Source organism: Sapajus apella, unplaced genomic scaffold, assembly GCF_009761245.1.
Source record: "Sapajus apella isolate SASKATOON/1434 unplaced genomic scaffold, GSC_monkey_1.0 scaffold68, whole genome shotgun sequence".
NCBI lineage: Eukaryota > Metazoa > Chordata > Mammalia > Primates > Cebidae > Sapajus > Sapajus apella.
Genome location: NW_022437008.1, coordinates 10,363,024 through 10,380,755, shown reverse-complemented (window position 1 = coordinate 10,380,755; position 17,732 = coordinate 10,363,024). Strand labels below are relative to the sequence as shown.

The 17,732-nt window shown below is 50.3% G+C and overlaps 1 protein-coding gene across 3 annotated transcripts; it reads left to right on the top strand.

Moving 5' to 3' along the window:
• The first annotated feature begins 3,379 nt into the window (after positions 1 to 3,379).
• Positions 3,380 to 16,697, top strand: CCNE1 (cyclin E1). Of its 3 annotated transcripts, none has more exons than XM_032249180.1 (12): positions 3,386 to 3,526; positions 3,912 to 3,958; positions 4,059 to 4,146; positions 4,342 to 4,410; positions 8,788 to 8,933; positions 9,043 to 9,178; positions 12,180 to 12,326; positions 13,783 to 13,878; positions 14,054 to 14,188; positions 14,298 to 14,409; positions 14,503 to 14,660; positions 16,028 to 16,697. In XM_032249180.1, the coding sequence occupies exons 2-12, from the start codon at positions 3,936 to 3,938 to the stop codon at positions 16,148 to 16,150; spliced, it is 1,233 nt and encodes a 410-aa protein (XP_032105071.1). In that variant the 5' UTR covers positions 3,386 to 3,526; positions 3,912 to 3,935; the 3' UTR covers positions 16,151 to 16,697. The 3 variants fall into 3 exon arrangements, with proteins under 3 accessions (XP_032105073.1, XP_032105071.1, XP_032105072.1); XM_032249181.1 differs by having other exon boundaries at positions 3,399 to 3,526; positions 4,351 to 4,410; XM_032249182.1 differs by lacking the exon at positions 3,912 to 3,958 and having other exon boundaries at positions 3,380 to 3,526; positions 16,028 to 16,687.
• The last annotated feature ends 1,035 nt before the right edge of the window (positions 16,698 to 17,732 follow it).

Here is a 17,732-nt window from a genome sequence, read left to right as displayed (position 1 = left end):
TGATTGGCCAAGGCCCCCTCCCCCATTAAAGTGCAGAGAGGGTGGTGCTTGGAGGAAAATGCTGGACCCTGACCGGAAGGGAGAGGCCAGGGCCTTTGCTCTCCCAGCCCGTGCTCTGTCTTGCAGCTGTGCCTGTCTTCAGAAATCCCAAAATGAGATTTAAGTGAAAGCTGAGGATATGGCGGTCAGACACTAAACAGAGCACTCTTGTGTCTTAGCTAGTGCCGTGAGGGGAGCTTCCTGCTCCATGTCTGCCCAGCCGCCCTCACCTTCCCAACCTCATCACACGTTCCCACTCTTTCAAGCATCTTCAAATTAGTCTCTGCTCTTTTTTTTTTTTTTTCTTTTTGAGTCACAGGGTCTTGCTGTGTCGCCTGGGCTGGAGTGCAGTGGTGAGATTATAGCTCACTGCAGCCTCGACCTCCTGGGCTCAAGAGATCCTCCTGCTTCAGCCTCCAGAGTAGCTGGGACTACAGGCACGCACCACCATTTTATTTATTTATTTATTTATTTGACTTATTTTTGTGTTTTTTTTTTTTTTTTTTTTGTGGAGCTGAGGGTCTTGCTCTGTAGCCCAGGCTGGTCTCAAACTCCTGGGCTCAAGCAAAAAACTTCCGCCTCCCAGAGTGCTAGGATTGCAGGTGTGAGCCACTGTCTCTGCTCCTTGCAACCTTGAACTTTGCACAGAATCCAAAAATGTCAGCTGCCATCAGGATCCTATCAGACACTAAGTCAAGAGGCCCATTTTAATTTTCCCTGGAATGTTTCACTGGTCACAGCCTCTATCCGAAGAAGCAATGGCTGAGCTTGCTCCCCAGTGTAAGAGGAGGTTAGGCCAGGCCAGAAGCACCCATTGATTTTCAGTCTTCCCACCTTAGTGTCTTTACACAGCAGCATCCGCCGGTTCTGAGTGGGAACCAAGCCTTGGGGAGCATGGGTTGGGCCCTTGCCTGGCTGGCCTGCAGGGCCTGTGCCGGCAGATTGCCCCGCCCAGGGAGCCAAGCCTCTGAGGCTTTCCCAGGCTTGGGTTCCCTGGCACTGGGCCGCAGTCACTCTGAAGTTGACAGCCTGGTCCTGTTCATCCTCCCCGGCCCCCACCTCACAGCTCACACTGGTACAGGCTGGCCCCTCCTAGAAGAGGAGGGGCCTTCTAGGAGGGTCCATGTGTAGCCTCACAAGATGCCTGGCTCATCCGGGCAGCCGCAGATGTCCAGCTTGGCCCCACAGCAAAGCCTTAGCCAGCTCCACTGCCAGCCACAGCTCACAGCTTTCCTGATCAGCCTCCTTAACTTTCCGCTAAGACGACTTTGAGGAGCTGGTAGACATTAGGCCACAGCTGCCTGGTGAAATACACATGGGCCCATCAGTAGGCAGGCTCCCAGGTCTCTCAAGGCTGCCCAAGGATCCCATGTGAAGGAATTCTACCTGGGAAGGACTTCCCCATGTCAATCCCCTGCTCTTCCTTCTCTTTAACCTTTATATCCTGGTGGCTGCTGTCCATCATCAGAGCCTGAACCGTGTAGGAAGCTAAGCAAATAACCTCCAAATCTCTTTATGAGTATAACAACAACACACATTAAGCAGTTTGTGCCAGATACTGGTGAAAACACATGAGGGGTACTAATACATTTACCCCTCACAGCAACTCTAGGACGTCGGGACAATTAGAATTATACCCATTTTACAGATGAGAAAATGAAAGTACTGAGAGGTCGGAGAACTTTCCCAAAGTCTCATAGCAAAGGGGAGGTGCTGCCCTCCCTACACAGCAGCTGGTTCACTCCCTCTGATGCAATCCACAGTCTCCCCCAGGTCTGGACCAATGCTCAGGAACTCTGGACCTGAGGCAGCCACAGAGTGGAACAAACCCAAACACCCAAAGGTGAGCTACCCTAGAAAGGCAAACATCGGGTCTGCCACAGTGGCTCACGCCTGTAATCCCAATACCTTGGGAGGCCGAGGTGGGCAGATCACCCTGAGGTCGGGAGTTTGAGACCAGCCTGGCCAACATGGTGAAACCCCGTCTCTACTAAAAATACAAAAATTAGCCAGAGATGGTGGTGGGCACCTGTAATCCCAGGTACTTGGGAGGCCGAGGCGGGACGATTGCTTGAGATCAGGGGCTTGAGACCAGTCTGAGCAACATAGGGAGACCCTACCCCTTCCCTCTCCCCCCACCCAGAAAAAATACAAGTCTTGAGGGAGGAAAGACAGAGGAGCTGTGGAGGGGAGGCCTGAGGTTTGAGGGAGGGGTCAGGGCCAGGTCCTATGGAGCCTGTAGCCCAAGACAGGGAGTATGGATTTGATCCTTAGCTGATGGGAAACAACTGGAAGACATTTTGTTTCTTTTTTTTTTTTGTGGAAATGGGGTCTCGCTGTTACCCAGGCTGGTCTCGAACACCCCAAGGGGCCGGCGGTCTCGGCCTTCAAAAATGCTGGGATTACAGGCGTGAGCCATGGTGCCCGGCCTCAACTGGAAGGCTTTAAGCTAGAGATAGGTGCTAGGGAATCCCAGGGTCAGAAAGGTCTTCAGAGTGCCCCGGAAAAGCTTGCGGGGGAGGGGAGCGAATGGTAGGGACGCATGGAAGGAACTCACGTATCAGTTGAATGAATGAATGAATGACCCAATGCACTGAAGGATGAATGGACAGGCGGCCAAGAATAGCAGCCGGTCCCCAGGGCGCCCCAGAGCCCCCGGCCTGAAACCTTGGTTCTAGGCCCAGGCACAGGCGTGGTGACCTTGGGGATGTCCCCGCCCCGGACTCAGGGCCCGGAACCCGGCGTACCCGGGGCGGGGAAGGCGTGCCTAGCGGGACAGCGCGCGCGGCGGAAAGGCGGGCGGCGCTCCCCGGAAAGGTCCCCCACACATCCCCGCGGGAAGGCCCCCCACACATCCCCCCGGCTCGGTCCCGTCGGGGCCCGAACCCGCGCCGCGCGCCGTGTTTACATTCCACCCGCGCGGGCCACGCGGCTTTTTGCCGCTCCAGAGCCACTCGGCCCCGCCCCCGGCGTCCGCGGCCCGCCCCTCGCCGCCGCGCGCCAGACTTCTCCCGCGTCCCGCCCGCCGCCCCGCCCCGCGTCCCGCGCCCCGCGCCCCGCGCCGCCCGGCCCTCGGCGCGCAGGCCCTGTCACTTGGCCCCGCCCCGCCCGCCGGCTCCGCCCCGTCGATCAGGCCCCGCCCCCGATTCCCTGTCCCTGCGCCTCGCTGGCCGGCGCCGCGGAGGGGCGGACCTGGGGGCGGGGAGAGGGACGGGGTGGGGCGGGCCCCGGGCCCGGCGCGGCCGCTGAGGGGCTGGGAGCTGCGGCGGGGCGGTGCGAGGGCGGGCCGGGGCCGGTTCCGCGCGCAGGGATTTTAAATGTCCCGCTCTGAGCCGGGCGCAGGAGCAGCCGGCGCGGCAGCCAGCGCGGTGTAGGGGGCAGGCGCGGATCCCGCCACCGCCGCGCGCTCGGCCCGCCGCCTCCAGCCGCCGCCGCCGCCGCCGCCTGCCGGGGCTGGAGCGCGCTGCCCGCCGCGGACACGATCCTGGTGAGGCTCCCGCTGCGTGCTGCGGGCAGGGACTCCTGGGGCCCGGATCGCGCCGGGGATCTGGGTGGGGGCGGGGTGCGACCAGGTCGCGGGTCCCCGGGCGGCGGCGCGGGGCGCCCCGGGAGGGTGCTGGGAGCGCGGCAGAGAGGGGTGGAAGGGGACACTGAGGCAGCCCGGGGCCCGGGAGGCGACGGACCGGGGATGGGCTGCGGGTCCCCCGGGTCGGGGGTCGGCAGGGGTGCGGGGCGCGGGCGGGGCGCGGGTGACAGGCCACCCCACCATCGGCCATCTTCCCGACCCGCCCGGCCGCCCGCGAGCGAGGGGGGGAGGGGTGCCGGGCCCGCGGCCTGACCCCGCTGCCGCCTCACCCCGCGCCGCCCCGCAGGCCTCAGGCCGGAGCAGCCCCACCATGCCGAGAGAGCGCAGGGAGCGGTGAGTGCCCGCGCCGCGGGGCCGGACGGGATGGGACGGGTGGCGTGGGGGAGGGGCAGCCACGGGTGCTCACCCGGCCCGGTGCCACCCGGGTCCACAGGGATGCGAAGGAGCGGGACACCATGAAGGAGGACGGCGGCGCTGAGTTCTCGGCTCGCTCCAGGAAGAGGAAGGCAAACGTGGCCGTTGTGAGTACAAAGGAGACAGGTTGGGGAGCACTCCCCCATCTCACCTGGGTACCCGACTTGGCTCTGCCTGCGGGGGCGGGGGTCCCTTGGGCAGAAACGGTGCTCATAACCTGATCAGCTTTCTCTTCTATTCTCTCTCTGTTTTTGTCTTGTTCGATGTGTTTCCTTGGGGCCTTGGGGGTGGCTTCATGTTAGTTTTTGCAGGACCCAGATGAAGAAATGGCCAAAATCGACAGGACGGCGAGGGACCAATGTGAGAGCCAGGTAGGTCCGCCTGACGTTGGGCCTCTGTGGAGGTCCTTCTGCTCTCTGTGGGTCACATGGGGTTTCATGTTTAAGACACTCTGGTGAGAATTAGTTTCTCTAATACAGCCACAGCCCATATGGCCCAGCACTGTACCTGTCAGTGGGCACGAGCCTCTGCCAGTCCTGGGATTCCAGGAAGCTTGGTGTTCCTGACTGGCACCATCTGAGATTACAGATATGTGCTGATGCCTGGAACAACCAGCCTGGACATCACATTGTTCACTCCTCCCAGATTCTGCATGGGAGGAAACTGAGATTCAGGAAGAACGTAATCCAGAGTCCTGTGCCATCCAGGGGCAAAGTTGGGCACTCGGCCTTGTCTGTAAAAGTTGGTGAATTGGGGAAGGGTTCCTGTGTGTTCATAAGCAACAGCTTCCCCCACCCTGGCCCCCACCCACCATCTATGCCTATTTTGTTTGTCATGGTGCTTAAGAACCTCCCAATCTTCTTTAGGTCAGATTTCAAATCCTCCTCTTTCTGGCCCTAGAAGTTCTTCTAGCCCCTCTAGCAATTACCTGCATTGATCCCCAGCTCAGCCTGACCTCAGCAAGAGTATCAGTGGACCATTCTGTGTAATGATAGGTGGTGTCTCAAGACATTTTCTTGACGGCTTTTCTTGTCTCTCCTTGTGGAATTCCTGCCAAATTTCCTGCCTGCAGTGTGATCATCATTGTAATATTAGAAGTTTCTCGCAGAAAAAGCTTGTACTATCTCTTTACTTTCAGAAATGGCTGGAGACTGTAGTTACGGCAGGCGTAATCTCTAAACTGGCTGGTCAGGCCTTCTGACTCTATCACAGATAAATGCTGAACAGAAACAGTGTTTGACCTGAGTGCGGGGATCCCAGTTAGGTTAGCAGAGGAGCAGGTCACTTAGCAGAACAGCAGCCAGGGTCGCTCGTGGGGACACAGAAAGGGTTTCAAAGCAATGGGCCGTGTTCACAGTAGCCATTGTCACTGCACGTTAAGGCCCCCCAAAATAAGCATTTCTGAGGAGGGTCCCCTGAATATCGAAGGAAGAGTTGCTGATTTCAAAGAAGTCTTTCTTCAAAGAAGTCATTTCAGAAAGGAAATGCGATGGCATATCCCAAGTTTTCTTTTTCTCCCCTTAAAAAAAAAAAAAAAGTATGTTCAAATCAAGCAAGCTGATTTTGTAGGTATTATAAAATGAACCCTGACTGTGAAATTCAGGATTGTTTATTTTCCCAGCTGTGTTTTGAATAGAAAAGAAACTTCCAACCGACGGTGAAGCAGGGCCGTCCCGGTTGCATTCTTGGAGTTTTAGAAGCGTGTCTGTTCTCAAGGATAGCCTGAGCGGTGACCAGGGTGCCTGGGACGGACTGTGGCTCTGCCCGCTGGCCACAGAGCATGAATTACTGTGCCACTGGAATAGCCATATCATTTCCCACTAGAAGGCATTTTCGTGGTTATCCAGAGATTAATGGCAACAAATTTCTATACATTTTGTAGCGTAGAGAGCTTAAACATTAGCTGTCTATTTATGGAGCCGTATCTTTGTTATTTCTCTGTGAAGATTCATGAAACTAGAACTCTGGGGCACAACAGAACCTTTTCCTTGTTCACATACGGAACTCTTCTCTGGAGTTATCATAGTTCGCCCCGATATGACAGTCTTGAGCTGCTTGGAGCCACAGTGCTAAACTCTTGTGAAAATGCTTCATCAAGACCACATGGAACCATTTTGATTTTCATCTTAGGCTGTTCTTAATGAAAAGAATACCCTTTTATCTGAGATCTGTTTAATTTTTTTTGCATGAGATGCCCAGTCTTTCCATTGAAGTGGAATCCTGGACTGTTACTTTTCAGAAAATAATCCTCATAAGGAAAAAAAGCAGTATGAGGAGTCAGTGGTTAGGAATCCCATTGGTCTCTTGCTGTTATCTAATTCCTTCCTAAATAAAGTCAGACAGGTCTTGCTTTGAAACTTGGTGTACGCTCAAGTAGAGGACGTAGACTTAGTCTCACTCATCCGCTGGTCCCTAAAAAGGCCAACTTTGGAACCATTCGTCTGCTGGTGGCTCACCTAGCTTGCTTGGGAACTGCTGCTGGACTTGTTTCTATCCGAAGGCTTGCTCTGAGATGTGTCAGCCATCTGGCCCTAGAGGGTGGCACCCCGCTTTATTCCTTCGAGACTAGAATTCATTCTTCCTGAATGAAGAACAACTTACAGCGGTTGTAATGTGACCCTTTTTGAGTCAAGGAAATGCCACCCGCACATGGTACTAGAACTGAAAGGAAGCAGGCTTGCTCGCACAGCTGTTGGCAGGAGCAGTCGTGGATAATTCGCATGCCCAATTCTTTGTACATTGGGTGGGGAAGAGCTTTATCTGGCTCTGCTCTTCTAACTGAAAGTGCCTGGGCTTCCTCTGAAGGGGGCCTGTGTGCTGTGGTCGCCACTTTGTGCTGTGTCTTTGAGGCCACGTTCATTTAGAGTGACCCCGGTTGTCTGTTTTGTTCTTCAGTCGGTATTAATGATCTCTGCTTGCTTTCTTTCTTTTTTGAGGCAGCCTTGCTCTGTTGCCCAGGCTGAAGTGCAATGGCGTGATCTCGGCTCACTGCAGCCTCCGCCTCCTGGGTTGAAGTGATTCTCCTGCCTCAGCCTCCTGAGTAGCTGGAATTACAGGCACCCGCTACCATGCCCAGCTAATTTTTGCGTTTTTGGTAGAGAAGGGGCTTCACCAGGTTGGCTGGTGGTCTCTGCTTGAAAAAAAAATGCAGGGGATGGTGGCTCAGGCCTGTAATCCCAGCACTTTCGAAAGACAAGGTGGGAGGATGGCTTGAGTCCAGGAATTCAAAACCAGCCTGGACAACATGGCGAAACCCCATCTCTACAAAAAAAAATACAAAAATTAGCTGGGTGTGGTCACACGTGCCTATAGTCCCACCTGCCCAGGAGGCTGAGGCAGGAGGATCGCTTGACCCCAGGAGGCAGAAGTTGCAATGAGTGGAGATCACACCACTGCACTCCAGCCTGGGCAACAGAGGGAGACCCTGTCTCAAAAAAAAAAAATAAAATAAAAAAAGAAAGAAAATGCCGAGTCTCAGACTTTCATATGGATTCCATGCTAGTGGGATTGTTACCTGCCTAGTATCTTCATCAAAGTTTCTATTATTTTTAGTAGAAATGGGGTTTCTCTATGTTGATCAGGCTGGTCTCGAACTCCTGACCTCAGGTGATCCACCCGCCTCGGCCTCCCAAAGTGCTGGGATTACAGGTGTGAGTCACTGTGTCCAGCCTTGATTTGGTTTTAACTAGGTGGATGTTCACTCTGTTTCAAGTTAAGGAAAACGAAAAGTCCTTACTGTTTAACATATTTGGCTGGTCCTGCAACAAAAAGAAAATGTCACATTTGATGGGTTTTTGTTTTAAACTGAGAGGACTTTAATACATATAGCAGCTAATTTACATTTTTGATCTTTTATACTTATGAATGTGAAGTGCTTATGTAAATTTTTTTTCAGTATATCCAAGCATGTTCAGACCTAGAATTTGTTTTTTTTTTTTAATTTTTTTTTTTTGAGACGGAGTCTCGCTCTGTCGCCCAGGCCAGAGTGCAATGGCGTACTCTAGGCTCACTGCAACCTCTGCCTCCTGGGTTCAAGCAATTCTCCTGCCTCAGCCTCCTAAGGAGCTGAGATTACAGGTGTGCACCACAATGCCCGGCTAATTTTTGTATTTTTTTTTTTTTTTTTTTGGGACGGAGTTTCGCGCTCTTTACCCAGGCTGGAGTGCAATGGCGCGATCTCGGCTCACCCCAACCTCCGCCTCCTGGGTTCAGGCAATTCTCCTGTCTCAGCCTCCCGAGTAGCTGGGATTACAGGCATGCGCCACCATGTCCAGCTAATGTTTTGTATTTTTAGTAGAGACGGGGTTTCACCGTGTTGACCAGGATGGTCTCGATCTCTTGACCTCGTGATCCACCCGCCTCGGCCTCCCAAAGTGCTGGGATTACAGGCTTGAGCCACCGCGCCCGGCAATTTTTGTATTTTTAAGTAGAGACCGGGTTTCACCATGTTGATCAGGCTGGTCTCAACCCCCTGACCTCGTGATCCGCCCACCTCAGCCTCCCAAAGTGTTATGTAAATATTTTTATTGACAATTTTGTTTTAAGAACTTTTAGTAGATGGGTTGTACTGGTTAAAAAACAAATCTTTGAATTGTGACCATATAATCTCATAATATGTCTTTTTGGAAGCACTTTCAGAAGTCATGCCCAGTATCTTACTGAGTTGCAAGTGAATCTGGAATGTTTCTGGGTAATGTAAGAGCTGTTTGCATCTTATCACACCTCTTCTGTGTATTTTTCATTTACAGGCTTGGGACAATAATGCCGTCTGTGCCGACCCCTGCGCCCTAATCCCCACACCTGACAAAGAAGAAGATGAGCTGGTTTACCCAAACTCAATATGCAAGCCTCGGCATATCGCGCCGTCCAGAGGTTCCCCACTGCCTGTACTAAGGTCAGTGCTGACTCTGCCATGTGGCTTGCGGGTCTCTTAGTGCATACTCCCCCTCATCCCTCACAACGTGGACGCATTCTTACCCCTTATGTTGTGTGTTTTGCTGTAGCTGGGCAAATAGAGAGGAAGTCTGGAAAATCATGTTAAACAAGGAAAAGACATACTTAAGGGATAAGCACTTTCTTGAGCAACACCCTCTTCTGCAGCCAAAAATGCGAGCAATTCTTCTGGATTGGTTAATGGAGGTGAGCCTGAGTCTTCCTGTTCACTTCAGGAAAGCACTGAGCATTTCCAGCATATTTGCGTATCAGGACCCCCGTGTGGTTTATTCCATTGACACGCGCGCCATCTCTGAAACTGTATGGTATATTTACTGTGGTGGTCTTTGGTTTTGCTTGTAGTCTTAGCAAGAATTTCTAAAATCGTTTTATCTTTCAGATGTTTTTAAATTGGCATCTAATTTTTTCCATCAAAGTTTAATTATTAAGGTTATGTTTTCCAGTAAATTGTAACTATTGACATTTTAGATTTGTTCATTGTGTTCATTCAATTGCTCTTTTTTTTAATTATTTTTTTTCGAGATGGGAGTTTTATTCTGTTGTTACCCAGGCTGGAGTACAGTGGCACAATCTCAGCTCACTGCATCCTCCACCTCCCGGGTTCAAGCGATTCTCCTGGCCTCAGCCTCCTGAGTAGCTGGGATTACTGGTGCACGCCACCACACCCGGGTAATTTTTGTATTTTTAGAAGAGACAGGGTTTCACCATGTTGGCCAGGCTGGTCTTGAACTCCCAACCTTGTGAGCCAGGGCGCCCGGCTAAAATTGCTTTCAAATGTGTCCAATGGGATGCATGTATCACCACTTTGATAGCTACTATCACAAATTGTAAACACATATGAACAAGCTTATCTTAAAACAGATCTGACTTTCTCCTTTTTAACTTGTTGGAACCCATTCCCTTTTCTTACCATTCCCTTTTTTTTCTAATAAGATACATTGTTCAGATCCCGGCTGGGCGTGGTGACTCACATCTGTAATCCCAGCACTTTGGGAGGCCAAGGCAGAAGGATCCCTTGAGCCCAGGAGTTGGAGACCAGACTGGGCAACATAGTAAGACCCCATCTTAACAAAAAATAAAAAACCGTCAGGGCACAGTGGCTCACGCCTGTAGTCCCAGCTACTGGGGAGGATGAGACGGGAGGATTCTTGCAACCAGCAGTCCGCCATGACAGTGCCACTGCGCTCCAGCCTGAGTGACCATGAGACCATGTGTCAATTTTTTTTTAGCATAGTTTTAAAGGTATTTGAACCATGGGAGTGGCTTCTGTATTTTGAGACAAGAGTCGCTGTGTCACCCAGGCTGGAGTGTAGTGGTTCAGTCGTGGCTCACTGCAGGCTTAACCTCCTGGGCTCCAACAGTCCTCCTGCCTCAGCCTCCCAGTAGTTGGGACTACAGGCACGAGCCACTACGCCCTGCCAATTTTTCTTTACTTTTTGTTGAGATGGGGTCTCACTATGTTGCCCGGGCTGGTTTCCAACTCCTGGGATCATGGGATCCTCTTGCCTCGGCCTCCCAAAGTCCTGGGGATTACAGGTGTGAGCTATTGCACCCAACTCAGATTTTTTCTTGATCCACACTATTTTATTTCTCTTTAACGGTTAATCAAAAGTGAATCAAATGTTTTTTGATTAACAATTAATCAAAAGTTTTTTGAGACAGAGTCTTGCTCTGTTGCCCAGGCTGGAGTGCAGCGACAGGATCTTGGCTCATTGCAACCTCCGCCTCCTGGGTTCAAGCAGTTCTCTACCTCAGCCTCCTGAGTAGCTGGGATTTCAGGTGCCCACCACCATGCCCAGCTAATTTTTTGTATTTTTAGTAGCAATAGGGTTTCACCATTTTGGCCAGGCTGGTCTTCAACTCCTGACCTTGGGAGCCGCTGCGCCTGGCGGTAGTATATGTCTTACTGGGATGAATTGCAGTAGCTTATAGTTTCTTGATTAAGGGAAGCTTCCTAGACAACCTAGTATGACTTGAATGGGTGAGAAGTGGGCTTTTCTTATGAAGTGGAAGGACATCTCAGGCAGATCCATTTCACGAAACCATGTAGAAGCTGAGCGTGTAACTACAGAAGTACCCCTCATCCTCGGAGGGATGTCCCAAGTACCACAGGAGAGGTCTGAAGCCACAGATGATACTGACCTCTGGATATGCTATGTTTTCAATCCTCTACTTTCACGTTTTCACTTAAAGAAAGCACTTCACGCCTCCTCTTTGGCATTTCCAAATAGCCAGCATCACTACTCTTGCCCTGTGGGGCCATTATCCAGTAAAATAAGGGCTGCTTGAACGCCAGCACTGCTGTGCTGTGACAGTCCATCTGATAACCTGTGTGCTACTGAGTGACTAACAGGCAGGTGGCCTACTCCGCGGGGATGTGCGGGCAAGGGGATGAATGATTCACATCCTGGGCAGGTGAGGGTGGGACAGGCCAGGTCCCCTAATTTAAAACCTATCAGCCAGGCTCAGTGGCTCACGCCTGTAATCCCAGCACTTTGGGAAGCCGAGGCGGGTGGATCATGAGGTCAAGAGATCAAGACCACCCTGGTCAACATGGTGAAACCCCGTCTCTACTAAAAATACAAAAATTAGCTGGGTGTGGTGGTGCGCGCCTGTAGTCCCAGCTACTTGGGAGGCTGAGGCAGGAGAATTGCTTGAACCCGGGAGGTGAAGGTTGCAGTGAGCCGAGACTGCTCCACTCCACTCTACCCTGGTGACAGAGCAAGACCCCGTCTCAAATTTAAAAAAAACAAAAAAACCTATCAGTTGTTAGGCTGGGCACAGTGGCTCATGCCTGTAATCCCAGCACTTTGGGAGGCCAAAGCAGGTACTTGAGGTCAGGAGTTCGAGACCAGCCTGGCCAATAGGGTGAAACACCATCTCTACTAAAAATACAAAAATTAGCTGGGTGTGGTGGTGGGTGCCTGTAATTCCAGCCACTCAGTAGGCTGAAGCAAGAGAATCGCTTGAGCCTGGGAGGTGGAGGTTGCAGTGAACCAAGATCAAAACACTGCACTCCAGCAATAAGACACTCTCTCAAAAAAAAAAAGCAAAAACTATTAATTGTTGATTTCAGGAACTTTCCGTTTAACCTTGTCCTATATTTTCCTTCACCAAAATCAGTACAAGTTGTTTTTCCCACACTCCCTCAAGTAACTTTTCTAAAACTTACTACATATGTTTTCAGGTGTGTGAAGTCTATAAGCTTCACAGGGAGACCTTTTACTTGGCACAGGATTTCTTTGACCGGTATATGGCGACACAAGAAAACGTCGTAAAAACTCTTTTACAGCTTATTGGGATTTCATCTTTATTTATAGCAGCCAAACTTGAGGTAAATGCTTTTCAAATATTTGTTATATGATGTGTGCTATTTCTTGAGCTTCACTGAGATTGGGGGAAGAGGTTGGTGCTTTGTCCATAGCATTCATCCTAAATTTTTCTCATTTGCAACCCTGTAAAGTTAAGACACATGTAAAAAAAGAGAAGAGGCTGGAAAGTAACCAGGAAAGAGAAAAGGTATGGAAGATCTAGGTTCAGGTAGTTACATGAGCAAAAAAAAAAAATTGAGCTTTGAACTAAGATTGAAATTTGGGGCCCAGGGTAGTGGCTCATGCCTATAATCCCAGCACTTTGGGAGGCCAAGGTGGACGGATCGCATGAGGCCAGGAGGTTGAGACATGGTAAAACTCCATTTGTGCTAAAAATACAAAAATTAGCCAGGCGTGGTGGTTCGCGCCTGTAATCCTGGTTACTCAAGAGGATGGGGCAGGAGAATCGCTGGAGCCCAAGAGGCAGAGGTTATAGTGAGCCAAGATCCCACCACTGCACTCCAGGCTGGGCAACAGAGGGAAATTCTATCTCAAAAAAAACAAAGATTAACAATTTGTGTATGATTATCAAAGGGTGTATGAGCCTAACCTTCAAACGTGTTAAAGGTACGTTTAGGTGCCTTTAACAAAAAGGGGATATTTTGGTTCAAAAGTACCTACAATGGGTCAAAGTTCTGTCCACCTATTTAAGGGCAGGGGTGAGATTTTCTTTTTTTTAAGCCAGTCAAATTTAGCAGTGGGGGGTTGTTTACCAACTTTAATGATACTAATGTGTTTTTTTTTTTAATTAAAAAAAATTTTTTTTTTAAAGATGGGGTTTCACCATGATGGCTAGGCTGGTCTTGAACTCCTGACCTCAGGTGATCCACCCACCTCGGCCTCCCAAAGTGCTAGGATTACAGGCGTGAGCCACTGCGCCTGGCTGATACTAATGTTAATAAGTTCTGATGACCCACTAACATCAGACCAGCCTTTTTTTTTTTTTTTTTTTGAGACAGTCTCACTCTGTCGCCAGGTGCTAGGCTGGAGTGCAGTGGTGCGATTTCGGTTCACTGCAACCTCTGCCTCCTGGGTTCAAGCAATTCTCCTGCCTCAGCCTCCCGAGTAGCTGGGACTACAGGCACGCACCACCACGCCCGGCTAATTGTTGTATTTTAGTAGAGACGGGGTTTTGCTATGTTGGCCAGGATGGTCTCGATCTCTTGACCTCGTGATCCACCCACCTCGGCCTCCCAAAGTGCTGGGATTACAGGCGTGAGCCACTGCGCCCAGCCCATCTTTTTTTTTTTAAACAACGAATACACATTGAACCATTGGAGTGGCTTCTGTATTAATCCCATCAGTGTGCCCTGTCTTTCCATGGCAGGGTGCTGAGGAGTCGTTTTGGATGCATTGTACATTGAGACTGTTAGGGATGGTCTTTGGTGCTGGTGCCATCTTCCTTCCCCTCCCTTTCAGGAAATCTATCCTCCAAAGTTGCACCAGTTTGCATATGTGACAGACGGAGCGTGTTCCGGAGATGAAATTCTCACCATGGAGTTAATGATTATGAAGGTGGGTTCCAGTGAATTTTCCGGCCATTTTTTAAATGTGTACATCGTATCTTTTCCGCCTGACGTGTGAGTGCCCCTGGGAGGTGTTCTCCAGCTGGACACACTGTGGCATGGAACATGGCTGCATTTTGAACTTCTCTCAATCATCGGTCTCTTTTCTCTCTGTTTTCCTTTAGGCCCTTAAGTGGCGTTTAAGTCCCCTGACTATTGTGTCCTGGCTGAATGTATACATGCAGGTTGCATACCTAAATGACATCCATGAGGTGCTACTGCCGCAGTATCCCCAGCAAACCTTCATACAGATTGCAGAGGTAAGTGACTCCATCACGTCCGTGGGGCCACCTTCCCTGCAGCTGGAGTGAGGAACTCTGGAACTGGCGTGCGGTGGCGTCCATCTCAGCGTTCTCTTCTTCTCCGTAGCTGTTGGATCTCTGTGTGCTGGATGTCGACTGCCTCGAATTTCCTTATGGTATACTCGCTGCTTCGGCCGTGTATCATTTCTCTTCATCTGAATTGATGGAAAAGGTTTCAGGTGAGTTGGCTTTCCCATGCATGCACAAACAAGGTGGGCCAAGCTTACATCGGTTGTCAGCCTCAAACCGAGCCCACGATGTCTTCACCACAGGATACGAATGGTGCGACATAGAGAACTGTGCCAAGTGGATGGTTCCATTTGCCATGGTTATAAGGGAGACGGGGACCTCAAAACTGAAGCACTTCAGGGGCGTCGCTGATGAAGATGCACACAACATACAGACCCACAGAGACAGCTTGGATTTGCTGGTCAGTGTCACTCCTCCTTCCAGTCCTTCTTGCCCAGACAAATTCTGAAAACTGCCTAAATAGGCCAGCCAAGGTGGCTTAGCCCTGGAATCCCAGCACTTTGGGAGGCCGAGGTGGGCGGATCACTTGAGGCTAGGAGTTCGAGACCAGCGTGGCCAACACGGTGAAACCATGTCTCTACTAAAAATACAAGAATTAGCCGAGTATGGTGGTGGGCACCTGTAGTCCCAGCTACTTGAGAGGCTAAGGCAGGACAATCACTTGAACCTGGGAGGTGGAGGTTGCAGTGAGCCAAGATCATGCTACTGTACTCCAGCCTGGGCAACAGAGCAAAATTATGTCTCAAAGAAAAAAAAAAAAACCGCCTAAATAACCTATTAACTTTCCTTCAGGTAGGCTGCAAATATCTCGAAAAACTCCAATTTTAATTCCTTGAACAAGAAAAATCCTAGCAAATTGATGCCGTGTCATATAGACCACAGAATTTTAAATTGTTCTTTGATATACATTTTTTCTCTTCACTCACCTCCATAGAGAAAGACATCGTGGCCAGACACAGTGGCTTTTGGAGGCCAGGGCAGGAGGATCGCTTGAGCCCAGAAGTCTGAGACTAGCCTGGGAAACATAGGGAGACCCAGTTCCTAAAAGTTTTAAAAAACTAGCCAGGCATGATTGCACATGCCTATAGTCCCAGCACTTTGGGAGGCCAAGGCAGGCGGATCACCTGAGGTCAGGCGTTCAAGACCAGCCTGGCCAAAATGTTGAAACCCCGTCTCTATGAAAAATATAAAAATTAGCTGGGCGTGGTGATGGGCGCCTGTAATCTTAGCAACTCGGGCAACTGAGGCAGGAGAATCCCTTGAACCCAGGAGGTGGAAGTTGCAGTGAGCTGAGATTGTGCCACCTTACTCCAGCCTGAGTGACACAACAAGACTTTGTCTCAAAAAAATTTAAAATTTTTAAAAATTATTATTTATTTATTTATTTTGAGACGGAGTCTCGCTCTGTCGCCCAGGCTGGAGTGCAATGGCACGCTCTTGGCTCACCACAGCCTCCACCTCCCAGGTTCAAGCAATTCTCCTGCCTCAGCCTCCTGAGTAGTTGGGATGACAGGTGGGCGGCACCGTGCCTGGCTAATTTTTGTATTTTTTTTTAGTAGAGACAGGGGTTTCACCATGTTGATCAGGCTGGTCTCGAACTCCTGACCTTGTGATCCTCCCACCTCGACCTCCCAAAGTGCTAGGATAATAGGCATGAGCCACCATGCCAGGCCCAAAAAATTTAAGTTTAAAAATTAAAAAGCTGTGTTAATTGAAGCCCAAGGATATTTTCTAATTTAACATTGTCCCTTTTTATCTTACCGTTAGGACAAAGCCCGAGCCAAGAAAGCCATGTTGTCTGAACAAAATAGGGCTTCTCCTCTCCCCAGTGGGCTCCTCACCCCTCCACAGAGCAGTAAGAAGCAGAGCAACGGGCCGGAAATGGCATGACACCCCAGCCTTCACCAAAGACAGTCACGCGGAAGCGCCTGCCCCACGTTCTCTTCTGTCCTCTGCAGCGGAGGCGTGCGTTCGCTTTTACAGATATCTAAATGGAAGGGTGTTTCTTCCACAACAGATGTATTTCTGTGGATGGCATCGGACAGGGCAAAGTATTTTTTATTGAATGCTTATAGGTTTTTTTTTAATAAGTGGGTCAAGTACACCAGCCACCTCCAGACACCAGTGCGTGCTCCCGATGCTGCTATGGAAGGTGCTACTTGACCTGAGGGACTCACAACAAAAGCTTGAAGCTGCGGAGGGCCGCGGTGGCGTGGCTCTCCCCATGGGGTGCTCTGGGCTGCATTGTACCAAGTGGAGCAGGTGGTTGTGGGCAAGCATCGTGCAGTGCCCACAACCAGCTGAGCAGGGCGCAACCCTCTCCACACTATCAGTTGACAATGTTGTACAACGCCTTTAATGAACTCTGTTTTGTAACTGCTGCTATATGTATCCGTTTTTAATAAAGATAATACCGTCTTTGAGACAGCTGGTTTTACGAGCTATGTCTGGTAACTTCTTGAGGCTCAAGTCTTTTTTTTTTTTTCCAGACCAGGGACAGAGTTCCGCTCTGTTGCTCAGACTAGAGTGCAGTGACACAGTCTTGGCTCGCTGCAGCCTCTGCCTCCCGTGTTTAAGTGATTCTCCTGCCTCAGCCTCCTACGTAGCTGGGACTACAGGCGTGCGTCCCCACACCCGGCTAATTTTCGTATGTTTTTATAGAGATAAGGTTTCGACGTGTTGGTCAGTATGGTCTCAAACTCCTGATCTCAGGTGATTCGCCCGCCTCAGCCTCCAAAAGTGCTGGGATTACAGGCGTGAGCCACCGCACCCAGGCTTGAGACTTAACTCTTTCGATCAAATACATTTTATTTATTTATTTATTTATTTTATTTTAAAAGATGGGGTTTCACCATGATGGCCAGGCTGGTCTTGAACTCTTGATCTCAGGTGATGCACCCACCTTGGCCTCCCAAAGTGCTAGGATTACAAGCGTGAGCCACAGTGCCCGGCCTGGATCAAATACATTTTCAATGTGTCTGATGGAAAGAAAACTTTTGAAGAGAGCTTCAGGTGCAGCCTTGTCTGCCTCTTGGTACCCCCTGAGCTGGGAATGAGGAGTCCACATGGTATGTCTCACCGCCCCCTGCACTGGTGGCTGCTCACACCAGGTTCATTGGCCATTGATGGCAGTAGTGGTGACGTCATGTCCACATTGAAGAGGACTCCTATGTATATAATTTCTTAGGACTGGTTCAAGGCCATAAGGAATCTGTAATTAGTGTGATTTAATGCCTTTTTTTTTTTTTTTTGCCCTTACCTAAATCTTAACCTAAAGAATAAATTAATTTTTATTTGGAGAACTTTTAACACAGTGGCCTAAAGGTGCTTTTAAGAATAAAAAGTCGTACACAGTGGCTCACACCTGAAATCCCAGCACTTTTTGAGGCTGAAGCACCTGAGGTCAGGAGTTCGAGACCAGCCTGGCCAACAGGGTGAAACCCCATCTCTAGTAAAAATACAAAAATTAGCC